Source organism: Psilocybe cubensis, chromosome 2 (genome assembly GCF_017499595.1).
Source record: "Psilocybe cubensis strain MGC-MH-2018 chromosome 2, whole genome shotgun sequence".
NCBI lineage: Eukaryota > Fungi > Basidiomycota > Agaricomycetes > Agaricales > Agrocybaceae > Psilocybe > Psilocybe cubensis.
The window spans coordinates 1,699,492-1,712,622 of record NC_063000.1 but is presented as its reverse complement, the minus strand read 5'-3'; the positions used below and the strand labels follow the sequence as shown (position 1 = coordinate 1,712,622).

Sequence of the window (13,131 nt, the reverse complement as noted above, 5' to 3'; positions counted from 1 at the left end):
TATGGGCGACGACTTCTTACGACTTGTCTCACAAGCCAACCCAGCTGCACGACAATACCAGCCTGCGAACGGCTACCCTCCTGGAACGGCTGGTCCGTATTCCGATCGCTCGCCTCAACTCCTGGACCCTTTCTTTGACGATGAAGATGACAATATACCGGATTCTGCTTTTGGCAGGCCGGCTCCAATGCAGTCTCAAGAAAGTGGTTTACCATTAGCACGTTCAGCAGCGCCACCAGCAGGTGTTAATCCGTCAGGTTCTTCATCCGGGTTGCCGCAGGGGTGGAATTTCGACGACGATGACTTTCAACCTGGAAATAATACTAGCTTTCCAGGACCACCTAATACTACTCCAGCAAAAGCCCCTTCTAAGTCAAAATTTCGGTCACGGAAATGGAAATGGCCTTGGGAGAAAGAGAAGGTTTTGACTGGGGAGCGTGTCGTTGCATTGAATAACTCCGTTGCAAACGCTGAATTTGGATCGAACTTTGTATCAACAAGCAAATATAATGTTGCAACCTTTATCCCAAAGTTTCTGTTTGGTAAGTCGTCAGAGTATCTGCATATACAGGCGTTGGCCAATAAATAACATTCTTACAGAACAATTTTCGAAATATGCTAACTTATTCTTTCTCTTCACCGCTTTTATCCAACAAATTCCGGGCGTATCACCTACACAGCCCTATACAACAATAGTTCCACTGGCCGTTGTCCTGATAGCCTCAGCATTTAAAGAATTGCAGGAGGACCTAGTGCGTTAAATCTTGTAAGACTCTGAAACATGCTCAAGTCGGAATATAGAAACGTCACCAATCCGACAACGATCTTAACTCCCGAAAAGCCAAGGTTTTGACACCTCAGTCCACCTTTATTGAAAAGAAGTGGAAAGACATCCAAGTAGGAGACATTATTCGCGTGGAAAACAACGATTTCATTCCAGCCGACTTGTTGTTAATGACTTCAAGTGAACCTGAGGGTTTATGTTATATTGAGACTTCAAATCTTGATGGGTATGTTTTTCGTTTCAATGCAATATCTGTTGATATATATATATATATGAACAGTGAAACCAACCTCAAAATTAAGCAAGCCTCTCCCCAGACTGCGCCTCTTACCAATCCCAAACTTATCAATAGTCTTCATGGCTCCCTGAGGTCTGAACAACCTAACAACTCACTGTACACATATGAAGGGACTTTGGACCTTGTATCGGATGGTGGTGTTCCAAAACAGGTACCCCTAGGGCCAGATCAGGTTTTGTTGCGGGGTGCACAACTACGGAATACGCCATGGGTGTATGGCCTTACCGTTTTCACAGGCCATGAGACGAAGTTAATGCGGAATGCAACGTAAGAATATAGTATTTCTTCTCTGTAGCCATTTTTGATCAATGTCTTAGTGCGGCACCGGTCAAGAGAACTGCTGTTGAGAGGCAGGTGAACGCTCAAATTGTCTTTCTCTTCATACTTTTGCTGGCCCTTTCGCTTGGTTCGACTGTCGGCAGTAGCATCAGAACATGGTTTTTCTCAAGTTCGCAATGGTACCTATTCGAGACTTCTTCTCTTTCGGGTCGAGGTGAGTGTTATAGTTTTTAATTCAAAGCCTATACAATTTTAAAAAAGCAAAATCTCAGCCAAAGGGTTTATTGAAGGTTCGCTTTACTCACTCTGAACCCCTATCATTATTAACAATGCCTTTTGCAAGATATTTTGACATTCATCATTCTATACAACAATCTCATCCCCATATCTTTAATTGTCACCATGGAAGTTGTAAAATATCAACAAGCTCAGCTTATCAATTCTGACTTAGACATGTATTACTCCCGAACGGACACCCCAGCTCTTTGTCGCACGTCTTCATTAGTTGAGGAACTAGGACAAATTGAATACGTCTTCAGCGACAAAACCGGAACTTTGACGTGCAACGAGATGGAATTCCGCTGCTGCAGTATAGCTGGCAATGCATATGCTGACGTTGTGGACGAAACTAAGCGGGAAGCAGAGGATGGTAGAGGAGGGTGGAGGACATTTGCTGAAATGAGGGAAAGCTTGAACGACGTCGACAATCCGTTCGTCGATCAACCACTATCTCCCAGCAACCCCCAGCAGCAAGAGCAACAGATTATCCGAGAGTTTCTTACATTGTTAGCTGTTTGTCACACTGTCATTCCAGAAGTCGTAGATGGGAAGATGGTTTATCAAGCATCCAGTCCCGATGAGGCTGCGCTGGTGGCTGGAGCCGAGCAATTAGGGTATCAGTTCCATGTCAGTATTATGCTTAAGATACATAGGGACTTGGCTAACGTTTTCATCCAGACCCGCAAGCCTAAATCAGTCTTCGTAAACATTCAAGGTCAATCACAAGAATTTGAAGTATTAAAGGTTTGCGAGTTCAACTCAACACGCAAGCGGATGTCAACGGTCGTGAGGTGTCCAAACGGAAAGATCAAACTTTACACGAAGGGCGCCGACACAGTTATTCTGGAGCGTCTGAGCCGAAATCAACCTTACACTGAAGCCACTTTATCTCATCTCGAGGTCTGTATTTGCTGTTTTCCAATCCATTGCCATCTCACACAAGTCAACAGGATTATGCTACCGAAGGTCTTCGAACTTTGTGCATTGCCTATCGCGATATCTCGGAAGCAGAGTACCACCAATGGGAATCTATTTATAACCAAGCCGCGGCGACAATTAATGGGCGTGGAGATGCTTTGGATGAAGCGGCTGAACTGATCGAAAAAGACTTGTTTCTCTTGGGTGCTACTGCAATTGAAGACAAACTGCAAGATGGTGTACCAGATACTATCCACACCTTACAGATGGCTGGTATTAAAGTCAGGCTATAATTTCGATTAACATGATACTCTTGTTGATCAAAAGACTATAGGTGTGGGTCCTAACTGGCGATAGACAAGAAACCGCTATCAACATTGGAATGTCATGCAGATTGATATCGGAATCCATGAATTTGGTATTTATCTATTTCATTGGTCCGAGAATTCGTGATTCAATCACCCTTATTACTAGGTTATAATCAATGAAGAAAACGCCCACGATACCGAAGATTTTATAACGAAGCGTTTATCTGCCATCAAAAATCAAAGAAGCAGCGGTGAACTTGAAGACCTTGCCCTCATCATTGGTAGATACTTATGTATCGTTTTAAGTTTCGCCTGATTTAAATGTCCTCTAGATGGAAAAAGTTTGGGCTACGCACTGGAAAAGAATTTGTCGAAAACTTTCCTAGAGCTCGCCATCATGTGCAAGGCTGTAATTTGCTGTATGTGTTTACCGCACCTCTTTTCACCGCACCTATTTTCAGTTTAAAATATTTACTCGACATTCTTAGGTCGTGTATCTCCATTGCAAAAAGCTTTGGTTGTCAAATTGGTGAAGAAAAACCAGAAAGCCATTCTTCTTGCTATTGGAGATGGAGCCAACGATGTTAGCATGATTCAAGCTGCTCATGTTGGTGTCGGTATTTCTGGAGTCGAAGTATGTGTTTCAACTGTTTCAACTCCCTTTTATGAGATACATAGCCAACCGAACTTGACAGGGTTTACAAGCTGCCCGTTCAGCTGATATAGCTATTTCCCAATTCCGATATCTGAAAAAGCTTTTGCTTGTGCATGGAGCGTGGAGTTACAGACGGCTTTCCAAGCTTATTTTATGCAAGTATCCTTCTATGAATCTCTTCATTACGATTTAACATTTCATTCTTAGATTCTTTCTACAAGAACATTGTGCTTTATATGACTCAATTTTGGGTATGCTCTCTCCAGCATATCTATATTCACGATTTCTGATATACTTATGTATATAGTATTCTTTCTTCAATAATTTCTCAGGACAAATTGCCTACGAATCGTGGACACTTACATTCTATAATGTTGTGTTTACTGTTCTTCCGCCTCTTGTCATTGGGATATTCGATCAGTTTGTTTCGGCGCGATTTTTGGACCGATACCCTCAACTTTACACCCTTGGTCAGAAGAACGAGTTTTTCACTAAAACTGCGTTCTGGCTTTGGGTTGGCAATGCGCTTTATCATTCTCTAGTACGCTCTTGCTCGATATCTCCATTTTTCCTTTAATAACCTTCGCAAAGATACTTTTTGGATTTTCCGTCATTCTCTTCTGGGGCGACCTTAAATTAGTCAATGGTTTGGATACCGGACACTGGTTCTGGGGAACAACTCTTTACTTGGCTGTGCTACTCACAGTGCTGGGAAAGGCTGCTCTCATATCCGAGTGAGTATGTTTACCCTGCATGGTGACCCACTTTTCTCACTAACCCCAACAAAAAGTATATGGACAAAATATACCGTAGCAGGTATGCATGCTCGTAAAACCAGATACTCTAAAATTCATATTATTCGATAGCAATCCCCGGATCATTCGTCGTCACGATGCTCTTTTTACCTCTATATGCTGTTGTTGCTCCTGCCATCGGTTTCTCCACGGAATACCAAGGCATTGTACCGCGTCTTTGGGGAAACAGTATATTCTACTTTGTGCTTATCTTGATCCCACTTTTCTGTTTGGTCCGCGACTTTGCATGGAAATAGTAAGCTCTCACCCTTATATTAGTCGAAGATGGTGTTGACTTTCTCGCCAGTTACCGTCGAACCTATATGCCGTCGTCTTATCACATCGTCCAGGAGCTTCAGAAATATAACATTCCCGATTATAGACCAAGACAAGAGCAGTCCGTCTTTTTTATTTCTTCTTGCTCAATACCTACAGGCTCAAAATGCTATGTCTAGATTCCAAAAGGCCATCAAGAAAGTTCGCGCCACTCAACGGATGCGACGAAACCGAGGCTTCGCCTTTAGTCAAACGGAGAATTCGGGTAAGCAGGATCAAGCAAAGCTCATTCGCGCGTACGACACATCAAAGACCAGTGCACGACCTTCTGGATATTAGACTTCAGGCTGGGGGTTCGCAGGCAGGACAATGTATTTATAGTACATGCAAATTATCCTATTTTCGTAATCATTTTGTAATTTCAATGCGTTAATGTGAAGAGCAGACAGAGACGAGAGATCGAACAAAAGATTTTACTGTCTTGGGGTGAGACAGTGCTTAATAACTCACTGAAGACGACATGTACAGTGAATGTGTGTGCACAGTGATTACCAGCTGCAATGATGATTTTGTTTCTACTTAGCTTAGCTTGATAACAGGGGCGTCTTGATCTTTGCAGTTGCTCTGCATACTTGTTGAGTAGTCTCATATAGTCCGAGGTAAGTAAGGGTGGATGTGACACCTGTGAGATCATTTATGGTGCATGACCGGTGTAACCACAGTCGGTGGTCGTGAATCATGATCAATCCAGGATGACATCTGTCGGTAGCCTGATGTCCTCGATGGATTTCGTGCACCAATGAGTTCCATTGATGTCGGGGCGAGGCGGGAGGATGGTCGTGGTCTGGGAGGGTCCACGAGGATCTAGTGACCTCTAGAGAGACCCAGAGATTGTTGAACGCTGAAAATGCACAAGCCACAATATACAGTGATCATGTTTTTGTTTCCTTGGGAATACATAAGGATGGAATGGGATGGACTTCAAACAACCATCGGCAGTTACCGCAATCGACCTTGACAACAAAATCATTGATTCAGAGAACAAGTCAAAGCTGTCTTCACAGAGCTTATATATTTCGAAGGTCCATATCCCGTTTTCTTTTGCTTGTGCCCATCCGAGACTGTGTCTCTTCCCGTCTTTTTCTCTTCTACTTTCGTTTTTTTTTTCTAACACTCCTTCCCTTGTACTTTAGAGCGTCAGGAACGCCTTGTCATGTCTCTCAAAGCTGAACTCGAAACTTGGGCCGCTGCACTGAAAGCTTATGATGAAGAGGATTTCGAGAAATCTCTCGAACTCTTTATGGTGCGTCTGTTCATATCGAAGTATTGGATGTCCTTGTATTGATGCGCATTACATTCAATCAAGCAAATCGCGGATTCCTCCAAGATCCTGACAAATATGGGCCTTATCTATGCGACCCTTGGTGAACATGAAGCTGCAGTGGAGCGCTTCATCGAGGCAACGAATTTGGATCAATACTTGGCTGTTGCGTGCGTTATCCTTTTCCGCCCGTTTAATCTCTACCGATATCGGAAGTCTACAGTTACTTTCAGTGCGGGGTTTCCAACTTTTTACTCGGACGTTACGAACTCGCCACCAAGGACTTTGAGGAAGCGCTACTGTATCTTCGAGGCAATCAAGCCATGTACGCCATGTAACTAAATTTAAACAAGACCTTCGCTAACAAGCCACAGTAATTATGAGCAGTTAGGCCTCAAATTCCGTCTCTTCTCCGCTGAGGTCCTCTTTAACAAGGGCCTTTCTCAAATATATATGGGTCGCACTCAGGATGGTCTTGCAGACATGGAAGAGGCGAGGAAAGACAAGGCCACCGAGGAGCATAATGTCATTGACGACGCTATCCAAGACCGCGGAGAAGGTTACACTGTTTTTAGCATCGTCAGTACTGATGGTTGCATCACTGCATTATTGAGTGAGAGCTGACATTTGCATAGCCCGTCGGAGTCCTATACCGCCCATCGGAAAAGAAACTCAAGAATTCAGTTACCAGAGATTACATGGGGAAGGCCGTGAGTTTCGTATCACTGCACCACTATTTCTGTTTCCTAACATTCGCATCCGTAGAAACTTGTTGCATCGAGCGATGCGAGCGATATTGTTACAGAGTTTTCTGGATCTGCCCGTCTGAAAGCAGGAATTTCCCCAGCAGGGTTATACTTGGACAGACCGGATCTGTTGAACACACCATCAGCAAGTAGCAATTTGCTCCGCAGTGCTACTGTGCCTCCAGTGATGCCTGCGATGAGTATGTGGTCGCGTTAAAAAACGTCCGACGTTAATTACTCAACATTTTTGTAGAAGCTGCAGAAGGTCCAAGGTCTGCCGGGGTTGAGCGATCCAAAACCACACCGGGGCCCCAGTTAGGTAGAGAAACTAGCTTGCGTCAACAGTCGCCCCGAGAAGCGCCATCACCGGCCGCTGGGGTTGCTAGGAGTAATACCCAGATTACCCCGGCTCGCCCTTCGCCAAATGCGGCCATCGGAGGCCCCGTTCGTGGCCTGAGTGTTCGCAGAGGAGGCGCTTCTCCGGCCAATCCTAACGGGAACTCACCTGCCATTCCTGCTAAAGGTATCGTTGCAACTCAGTACAGCTTAAGTGGATTTCTTCTCACTGATCTGTGGAATAGATGGAAATCCTCGCATGACCGAATTCTATGACGAGTATATCGATGCGTATGGGGGAGATGATAATGCCCCACCTGTCCCAAACCAAGCAGGAGGTGCAGACAGGGTTGGTGCTTGGGCGCGTTCTAATGCAAACCCCAACTATATACCTAATTCGCAGTCGTTGAATGCACCTTTGGGACGTACTGGATCACGAAGTGCTCCCGGTAGTCAGTATGCACCGTCCTCTTATGGTGGTACTGGATCCATTCGACGAAAGAACACCAGACGGAACCCACGCGCCCCAAGTCGCATTCAGAGTACATATGAGGAGGAGGAGGAAGGCTATGTCAGCGGAGAATATGACGACGGACCTTTTGAGCTTATACTCATTCGCGTTAAGGTACGTGGTTCTCAATTTTGCCTTTGATTGGATTTAACCTAGAAATGTTCAACAGTTGCACTACCAGGACGATATTCGAGGCATGACGCTGTCCCCTGAACTCTCATTTTCTGAGTTCATGGATAAAGTGACTGGCAAATTTGGAAAGAGTCCTAACTCTCTCGGCCTGAAGTTCAAGGACGAAGACGGTGGGAAGGTCACCCTTCGCGATGAATCTGACTATGAGCTGGCCATTGAAACAGCCCGCGAAAGTTCTAAGGGCAAGTCAGAGGGCAAACTGGAAATCTGGTGCACAGATGTCTAGTATGTATTTCTAATGATTTCTTTGAAAGGGCAAGGATACCCAGGTGGAGAGGGCGCTTTCTTAGTAGTACATCATACATGTTATTTTTATCATGATTTACTAGCTGTTTTGCTAGACATCGATCTTTGCTATTTGTATGTATCAACACAATAATTATTTGGATGGATGGCACAAAGAACATACTCGTGAAGTACACTCCTAATTAACTTCAGGACGAATTCTCCACTGTCTTGTTTGATAACGTAAGCAGCGTCAGCAGTCTTTTTTCTGAGTACAGCACCAGCTGATTTTCTAAGACGCTCGTAACGCTCTCCTAGGTACGGAGACTAATTGGAGTACTCACTCTCCAACCCCTTCCTTCTCTTCCTGCCGCCATGGGTCTCTCTGGTAGAAAAGTCAAGCAGCGAATTCCCAACGATCCTCGAAATCTGACTTGGGCCGATGGTATGTCGCCTGTATTGCCAATAAGAAACGTCTGTCTGAGCTTCGGTTTCCTTCGAACAAACTATCAGACGCTGCTAGATTTGGTTCAAACTACCTGTCGAAGTTCGGGTGGGACTCCTCGAAAGGTCTGGGTGCTGGTGGTGATGGAATGAAATCCCACATTAAAGTTTCACATAAACTCGACATGCTGGGGATAGGCGCCAACCATGCCAAAGATCCCAATGGTATCGCATGGAAACAAAACAAGGACTTCGAGAACTTGTTGAGGCGTTTAAATGAGAACCTTGACGTGGAGCAGGCCGGGGTTCGAGAGGAAAGGGTCGACGTGAAGAGTGACAAAATTGATGAGGATGCACCAATGGAGGGCGAGAAGAAAAAGAAAAGAAAACATAAAAGGGGTGAAGATGAGGAAGATTATCAACGCATCAAAAAGAAGAAAAGCCAAGAGACTAATGATGAAGAGAGCAGTCAGCCGGTCGACTCTATGGTTGCGAACTCTGTAGAAGTCGTTGAGGAGGTCATTGTAGAGGTCCAAAAGAAGCCAATTGTTCCTCGCCACAGAGCGTACGTTAAAATTCACTCTCTAAAATACTACGAGTTACTGATAGTTGTATATAATTTAGGCATCGTGCGCGTGCCATTGCCGCGAAAAATATCTCATCCAAGTCCGCTGCTCACATTTCAGAGATCTTGGGTGTTGCACCCAATCCTACTACTACCATAGAAGGAAACACCCAAGGTAAACTCACTTCCGTCGAGGAAACCGATGCGCTAGGAGTGGACAAGATTACAACGTCCACGAAAAGTGTAGCCGATTACTTCAAGGACAAACTGCTTGCGCGCTCTTCTCAATCCACGTCGGCCACACCACCTTTGTCTAATGGCATCAAGGATGAAAGTGATTATTTTGGTACTCCTCGGATGGGGCTCGGTGCCTCTCGATTTCAGATGGAAGTTCATTCTGAAGTCAAAGTAGAGGAGGCCACACAACGAATGGGTTTGTCGAAATTTTCTTCACTCATGTCCTCTTCTTTTCTCGCCTCTGCTTCATCCTTTTCGTCCTTTGTTCCACCGAAAATCAAGGAGGATGAAGGTACCGGCCATATTTCCGAAGTAGAGTCGGATTCGGAACCCTCGAATCAGAAGGGAATAGAGGTTAAAAAGTCTAAGAAGCGATCGAAAGGTGTCTCTGAAGAGCAACAAGAAAAGAAGAAGGAAAAGAAAAAGAAAAAGAAAGACGCTAAAGGGAAGAATAAAGAGGTGTTGACTGATGAAACTGCGATTGCAGGTGAAGATCAGGACGATGGCGAGTTAGAGAGGAAGAAGTCTAGAAAACCTGCCAGCTTTGAGGAGGTGTCTGAGAGACACAAACTCGAAGGCCGCAATGAATCAAGCTTTCCCACAAAAGAGAAACGGAAAAGCAAGAAGGACAAGGTGGACGAGGATGGTAAAAAATCGCGGAAAGATAAGAAAAACCATAAATATTCAATTGAGGAATCATAGACTTCAATATTATCCTCGACCTCTTCTAGATGATCTCGCACATTATGCATTAGTATATACCATCTTTCGTTTACTATCATTCTATTACTTCTTGGTGAAAAGCTCAACAGAAAGAATGTATTTAATCCATATCGCTAACTATTTCTGTCCAAGGGGGTTTGCTGTCAACCACCGCGTCATCTCGACCCTTATTACATTGATAATATTTTAGTGCTTCGATAACCTCTGGGATAACATCTTTGTGTACGTTCTTTCCCCATAAAACATCCAAATGCTCGTATGTGTGCAGCGCTTTAGCCACAGTGTGGTCAGGCAATTGAGCCAGCATCGTCTCTATGTGCACAAGACTGTCGCAGTCTCCATAGAGAAGGACAATGGGGGTTACAATATTGCGCGTAGGGAAACGAGCCGGCCGGTAAGAGCTGACAGATGTTCTAACAACAGGAGACAAGACATCGTCATCGTACATCTGAAAGCAACCATTCCGCATGATCTGGAACCAGTGCACCACAGATTTGACGGAGGCGAAGGAATACAAATGGGCGTATGCTGCGATCTTCTGTTCCGTGGATATATTATGGCTATACCAATTGAAAAGCCAAATTAAAGAACGGTCGATCATACTGGCAAAAATAGGCGGATATAAAATGGATTGCCACATCGTCGCAGAGGATAGGATGGATTTGCGACCAAAAAAGAGAAATAGTAATGTTGGTCTGTATGTGGCCATGAGTTTCCGAGGGTAGCAGCGTGAACAAATTACGACTCACGAAGCCTTCATAAGCCCATCAACAATAGGAGCAGAGAGACCCGGAGGACTCATAGCGGGAGCCAAGGCAATAAAAACATTGACCTTCTCATTGAGGCCAGGATGTATACTGAGGGCGGCAAACGCCTGAGCAGTTCCTTGACTGAAACCAATGTAACTCAATTTTTCGGCCTTGGTAACCTCCAGAATGTGATTGATAGAATCGGGGATATCGTGCCATGCGAAATCATCTATACTGTACAAAAATCAGATGTCAAGCAATTTTTCGGTTGTCGAGAGCTACTAACCTAAAGTCCCAGAATTTGGCTGTGTTAGGCCCATGGTGCAGCGACTTCTTAGAATACTTGTTTCCCCTGGAATGTGGATGTGTCAGCCCAGTTTAAACAAGATAAAGAATAACTTACCTATTATTTCCAAGCCAAACATCATATCCTAGTTCAGCAAGGACAAAGGGCAGCGCACGCTCTGCGTCTGTCAAGCAAACCCAAACCTCACTGTTCATGAGAAGCCCATGGTGCAAATACACCACAGGTTTCCCTGTACTGCTGCCTGGATTTGTTTTCTTCTGACCCATCTTCGAGGGCAGACGGTGCAAACCTAACAAATAGCCATCCTTGGTCAAAACAACATGCTCCTCGTGGATGTATCCATAGATACTACAAAGCTCGCCGAAGTCTCTAGCATTAAGAATGCGATCTCCAGCTTTCTTCTCCTCTGAACGATGTTTTCGCCGCTCGGACAGACGGTTAAACAGAGCTCTAGATCGCCTGTAGAACCAATTGATGACAGGCTTTGGCAGACAGACGATGATGATGTGTAGAAGAGATTCGAGAGCAAGAAACAAAAACCCAAAAATGAGTGCCCCGTAGTCGCGAAAAGAAAGACGGCCGAGTAATGGCACCATAGTGTAAGAGTAGTCCAGGGGCCCACAAGTGGGATGTGAGCTCTCTAAATTGCACCGCAGGTTGACAGCTGATTTTCCAAAACCCCAGTCTCGGGTTAGGGCTCTATGACATCAACCGCCACAAAGTGGATATCTCTCCTCGTCCTCTTGCTCCTCATCGTGTTGCTCCTCCACCGCCCCCCAGCCGATCCGACTTCGGCTCTTGATTATATTTTGGACGAACTCGACCTCTCTGCTTTCACAGGAGTAGCCAACACCTTCAATGCGAGTCCAACATGTACCCGTGAATGGACCCTTCCTCCTAGTCAGGACTGGCCGGTGTTACGCAGTAAGGATGGCTGTGGTGAACTATATGGCGAAACACCCTCACTAGAGGTCTGTCGATTTATAGCCGGTAAAAGGCTTCTTTTTGTTGGTCCAGATACAACGTATCATCTTCATTCCGTCTGGCTTCAAAGGCTCGAGTCCCATGAAAATCGTTCTCACCACTGCCTGGGACGCGACTATTGTACTTTTCATCATATATGCCGTCCGTCAGCCTCTGCCGTTGATGACTTAGAGGTGTTCATTGGGAGAAAAAAGAAATTCCCTAGTCGCAATACACTACGGGAACAACGTTCGTCGGTCCTTCAATATGCACTTTCGACCACACTGTATGCATCTTATAACGAAGAAGATGACGCATACATGGTCCCGACCGTCGATGTAGAAACGGGTATCCGCATAGAAAACAGTTTTTGGCTTCGTCAGGCACGAAAGGCTGATATCATCGTTCTCAATCGCGGGCCTTTACCTGCTCCAGCTTCTACTTATCTTGCTGCAGGATGGGCTTTTGCACTCGAACTATGCGCCAGTGTCAATTACCTGCATCCCACACCCTGTAATGTGAACCTAGAGCACACCTTGGTCAACGCTGCTTTGCACGCGACTATCAATTCGTTCTTCCCTGCACTGTTACGTACCCTTCGGGTGATCTCCAATGATCTGGAAATTTCCAAGTCTCTCATACTATGGCATGGTACTTGGTTTATACAACCTCTCTGTGCGGTATTGGGCCTTCCCAAGCGATTCCCACTTGTTCGTAACCTATACTCAAATAGCAAACCCCCCAATTCAATCGACGCATGGAGTCTGTACTACAACTCGCAAGGTATGGGACAGACTTCAGTTGCGAAATAACGACCTTCATCTTTGGCTCTGCAGTGTACATATTTGATCGACTTTTACCCAGGATTCTTCCCCATTACAACATTACTTATCTCCCAGTCATGATTCCAACCTATTCTGATGTCTCGTATATGCGCTTCATCGTTGAATCGTCGCCAGGACCATTCCATATGAAAGATTGCATCAGACATCCCTGGCCTAAATTTGCTGAAAGTGTAATGGAACAGGTTTTTTTCAGTGACTTGATGTCAGTTTTGTCCCACATTTAGTCTGTAGTTCTTCTCTGTAATCACCATTCGTTGATAATACGATAATCATTTTCTCTTTTTCTTTCCAACTGGCTTTCCAGATGAATTTGCTGTTTCTACATTCTTGTTCTTGATAAAATTCCCTCTAAGAAGCGCCTCTTTTGCGACAGACG

At 44.9% G+C, this 13,131-nt stretch overlaps 4 protein-coding genes across 4 annotated transcripts; 3 read left to right on the top strand and 1 right to left on the bottom strand.

Annotated features, from left to right (window-relative positions):
• Nucleotide 1: 1 nt before the first annotated feature.
• JR316_0002059 (putative phospholipid-transporting ATPase) lies at nt 2–4,930 on the top strand (the record flags this gene model as incomplete). The annotated part of the gene is made up of 19 exons (XM_047887854.1): nt 2–542; nt 601–752; nt 802–1,010; nt 1,065–1,349; nt 1,400–1,575; nt 1,705–2,267; nt 2,319–2,540; nt 2,591–2,839; nt 2,893–2,976; nt 3,033–3,147; nt 3,199–3,285; nt 3,355–3,500; nt 3,562–3,630; nt 3,829–4,062; nt 4,113–4,255; nt 4,312–4,337; nt 4,388–4,504; nt 4,595–4,716; nt 4,751–4,930. The coding sequence occupies 19 exons, from the start codon at nt 2–4 to the stop codon at nt 4,928–4,930; spliced, it is 3,720 nt and encodes a 1,239-aa protein (XP_047752777.1).
• An 874-nt stretch (nt 4,931–5,804) lies between these two features.
• On the top strand, nt 5,805–9,870 carry JR316_0002058 (Neutrophil cytosol factor 2; the record flags this gene model as incomplete). The annotated part of the gene is made up of 14 exons (XM_047887853.1): nt 5,805–5,894; nt 5,958–6,082; nt 6,136–6,237; nt 6,287–6,491; nt 6,548–6,622; nt 6,678–6,858; nt 6,912–7,181; nt 7,240–7,619; nt 7,675–7,922; nt 8,027–8,057; nt 8,136–8,165; nt 8,241–8,367; nt 8,436–8,931; nt 8,991–9,870. 14 exons carry the CDS (start codon nt 5,805–5,807, stop codon nt 9,868–9,870), a joined length of 3,240 nt encoding a protein of 1,079 aa, XP_047752776.1.
• Nucleotides 9,871–9,991: 121 nt separating this feature from the next.
• Nucleotides 9,992–11,543, bottom strand: JR316_0002057 (putative lipase C16A3.12c; the record flags this gene model as incomplete). The annotated part of the gene is made up of 4 exons (XM_047887852.1): nt 9,992–10,586; nt 10,641–10,874; nt 10,927–10,992; nt 11,044–11,543. The coding sequence occupies 4 exons, from the start codon at nt 11,541–11,543 to the stop codon at nt 9,992–9,994; spliced, it is 1,395 nt and encodes a 464-aa protein (XP_047752775.1).
• A 105-nt stretch (nt 11,544–11,648) lies between these two features.
• JR316_0002056 (uncharacterized protein) lies at nt 11,649–12,722 on the top strand (the record flags this gene model as incomplete). The annotated part of the gene is made up of 1 exon (XM_047887851.1): nt 11,649–12,722. The coding sequence occupies one exon, from the start codon at nt 11,649–11,651 to the stop codon at nt 12,720–12,722; it is 1,074 nt and encodes a 357-aa protein (XP_047752774.1).
• Nucleotides 12,723–13,131: the final 409 nt, after the last annotated feature.